The sequence below is a fragment of the Micromys minutus genome (genome assembly GCF_963924665.1).
Source record: "Micromys minutus genome assembly, chromosome: 1".
Classification (NCBI taxonomy): domain Eukaryota; kingdom Metazoa; phylum Chordata; class Mammalia; order Rodentia; family Muridae; genus Micromys; species Micromys minutus.
Window position 1 is genome coordinate 76,282,938 of NC_137969.1, and position 3,786 is coordinate 76,286,723.

At 40.4% G+C, this 3,786-nt stretch overlaps 1 protein-coding gene across 1 annotated transcript; it reads left to right on the forward strand.

The window, feature by feature from the left end:
- Positions 1-235: 235 nt before the first annotated feature.
- Positions 236-3,312, forward strand: LOC308431253 (lymphotactin-like; the record flags this gene model as incomplete). The annotated part of the gene is made up of 3 exons (XM_080930605.1): positions 236-296; positions 2,290-2,404; positions 3,144-3,312. 3 exons carry the CDS (start codon positions 236-238, stop codon positions 3,310-3,312), a joined length of 345 nt encoding a protein of 114 aa, XP_080786731.1.
- Positions 3,313-3,786: the final 474 nt, after the last annotated feature.

Below are 3,786 nucleotides of genomic sequence, written 5' to 3' on the forward strand. Positions count from 1 at the left end.
TTAACCACACAGGGAGAAGAAAAGGCCACAAGGTCTCATGTCGGTATGAACATGGCAAAGGAACTTGTGTTTAAATAAAAGAAAGTATCATCACTGCAAAGTCTTTCCGTGATTCCACACCCACTCTGAAAGCCCCTAGTAACACAGGAAGTGTGCTGACCATTGGGGGAAATAAAAGGGGCTCCTGAGGAGTCTGGGCTACAGTCTTCCTCCACTGCTCAGTGAGACCTCAGCCATGAGACTTCTCCTCCTGACTTTCCTGGGAGTTTGTAGCTTCACCACATGGCTGGTGGAAGGTAAGACGAGTTAATGGGATGAGGAACAGGTGGGCTATATATTGGGTTTGACTTGGGCTTTGATTAGAATAAACTGCTTTCTCCAGGTAAGTCTCAAACTTCATATACAGAATAGAAGTGCTAATTTCCACTCAGACATTTTGGACTCATTCTTATTTATTTAAAGTTGAATATTTTATTCTGTCTATATAGTTCAACACTGTGAGCTGGAATTAAGGTGGAATAATCTGATTTTTTTTTTTTTTACTTATGACTATTTAAACACATTAAATATTCTTAGAATGATATTTTTATTAATTCTGGCAACGATTACAAGTAATTTCCTTGCTTTTGCTTACTTAAAATTGATTTGATAAACCATTAGACTCTTAGGGTTTCATCACAGTGGGGAATGCGCCCACAGACATATGTTTAGAAGCAAATCAATGCTTTCTGCTTGAAAAAGTTAAACAAAAAATGACCAGAAATCCTTAACTTCATATCAAGAAAATCAATATTATTCTCAACTGAATAGAGGAGTCTTCCAATATTCTTGAGAACATTATCGTTTATGTTAGACTTCTTGAGTTTGTAAGGCAGCCTTCGATATAGAGAGTAACAGATAATTCACACAGACCAATGACCCTGGAACTTATTCCCAGGTAAGATGCCGAAGCGCTGAGCTCCGTGTCCAGTTGATATTTCCTAAAGTGTCACCCTTTTCTACTGGCTGGAGTTGGCTTACAGATCTAGTTGTATTCTGTTCCGTACGCTTAGACTGTAATACCATAACTTTATCATAGATTCTACAAGGACGTAAAGGGAGAAAAGGAAACCGAGTCTGGAAATCCTTGACATTGGGTAAAAGGACAGATAATGATGAAGATAGAAAACCTTCAAGAATATTCAGTTAGGTCACATGCTGCTAAAGGAATGACATTTTGTTGAGTTGACAGTTGTACTGTCCAGCGGGGTTCAGGCTGGGCCAGGCATGGTGGTGGTCTGCGGGAGCTGGGGAAGTGTGGTCTTGCTCTTAGTTTTGCAAGTTTTCTACTCAAAGGAGTTTTGGAAACTTTGGTGGTGTTTTAGTGTATGCCAAATGGGACAAACAAAATAATCTTTGCTTTGACTTAATTCTGCAAATGCTTTCACAGATTGACCAACATAGCTGAGAAACAGCAAGTTTCTAGATATAGAAGATAGGGCTCTGTCTGCCTTGGGTAGCCACGTGCACTTGACACAGAGAAACACTGATCTCAAATAGTGATGGGAAACTGAAAGAGGCCAGAAATTCCTTTTCTATTGAGTCCAGAGGAGTTCAGCATAGGATGCCATTGGCTGGGTATAGAACGCACAGGCTGACACTGAGTATGAAGGAACCCTAAGAAAAGGACTGCAAGCAAACAGCTGCTAGTTGCACACTGTGGACCAATGGCTTCCTGTGGCAGCAACACCACAGTTCAAAGCTGATCGTTATCAGTGATGGCTTGAGATCTTCTGCAGCAGTGGCTCCAGCCAGGGAGGGAATCAGCTCTTTGCTTATTTGGATTTTTACCAACTCCTAAATCTCATAGGCTCTCCTTGGATATCTTTCCTTGTGCAACGTCAGGTAGTCATGAACTTAAGAACTTATGAATGGCTGCCTTGGCCCATCCCTTTGAGAACAAATCCCTAGGAAACCTTTCCATCCCATGTTTCATATCTGTTTGTTCAGTTAAATGTGAACTGTGTTCTTACCTTGAATGTTAGCTTGTCCAGTTCACTCTGCACTCCATCAATCTTTTATCTAATTAAGAGCACTTGTTGTATGCGCTATGAAATTCCTAAAACAATGCTACTGGTCTAACCTTTAAAATTTAGCCAAACGTTTATCACAATCTACAATACACAAGCAACTCAGGGTGCCAATATAAATTATTTCCCCAAAGGCACAACTGGTTGTATACTCTGAGCACATTGTAGAATGATGGCTTGGAGTTACAGTTTTATTTATGTTTTCTTTTGCTTTTTTTAGGTGTGGGAACCGAAGTCCTAGAAGAGAGTATCTGTGTAAGCTTACAAACCAGGCCGCTGCCAGTTCAAAAAATCAAGACCTATATCATCAAGGAGGGAGCCATGAAAGCCGTAATGTGAGTGTCTGCTCAAAGCTACAGTTTCTATTTGAAAATATAGTAAAGAGAAGTACTGCTCTCCTCAAGAAAAATGGGTCAACATGGCAAAAATCCTAGCCTGGCCAGTAGTGCATGCTGTCTTTATTAATCTTGTCTTCTAATAACAATTATTGGATAAGAGAAAAGAATAGAACTCTGTTCTTCTTTTGCTCAGCTGATGAGTTTGCAGAGAAAATAGATGAACATTGTGTCCAGTTCTGATGGCCAGCCTAGGCTAGGACTTACCCAAATAGCCACACAAATGTAGGATACTTAATGTGTGAGTGTCACACCTTATATGTGGCTGAACCTCAAGGGAACACATTCAGCATTTGCTTACATGAAAGCACTGTCCTCCAGAATCCTGTTTGCCAAAGGAAAATCTCTCTCCAATGCACACTGACAGTTTCGCTCTTAGAAATGCACACAAATGATCTCCAATTCTTCCACAGAGTTGAGTTCTAGGTGGAGAAAAGAAGGGCTGCTGCACGGAACTAGGTGGTCCTAAGAGTTTAGTTTCGCTCCAGTATTTGGTGTACTCGTGATGAATGACAGTCACCAAGCACTGGTTGTCACCCAAGTGACATCTCTTTCCTGCTCTTACTCAAGTAGACAGCAGAAGGGAGGACAGTTATGAAAGGTGCCTTCTTCTGCCAACTGATGCACACATTTTCCCATTGGACAATATGACTAACCATATCTTTCCCTTGCATTATAGTTTTGTCACCAAACGAGAACTAAAAATCTGTGCTGATCCACAAGCCAAGTGGGTGAAAGCAGCAATAAAAACCGTGGATGGCAGGTCCAGTGCCAGAAAGAACAGGGACGAAACTACTCCCACACAAGCCCAGCGGTCCACCAGCACAGCCATTCCCCTGTTTGCGTAAAGGCTGCAGCGCAGTGTCCCCTTAGTCGTCAAACACCTCGTCTCAGTTCCCAAGCTCACGGACTAATTATGCTATACTTACTTTTAAGGAAAAGTGTTGCACGAATAAAGTTGTTTTTATTTTTAATGCCATTTATAGTCATTTCAAATGTTATAAGTAATAAATATTTATTATTGATGATAGTTCTATATTTGATTTATTATATAAAGAGAAAGGTAATATATAATTTGTTTTATTTCTCTCTCATTGATCTCTCTATCCTTGTTTCTTTCTTTCTCTGTCTGTCCCTGTTTGTCTGTCTCTTGTACCTTGGGTCTTCATAATGGGAACATTTGGACCAGTGTTCATTAGAGATGGAAGCTGACTCCATTACTCTTAAGTGCAGCTTGTATAGTCTCCAATAGCAAGTTACAGAGAGTTACTGTGCCAGTGATAATTCTCAATCTATTTTAGTCTCCTAGTAGAGTATTATTT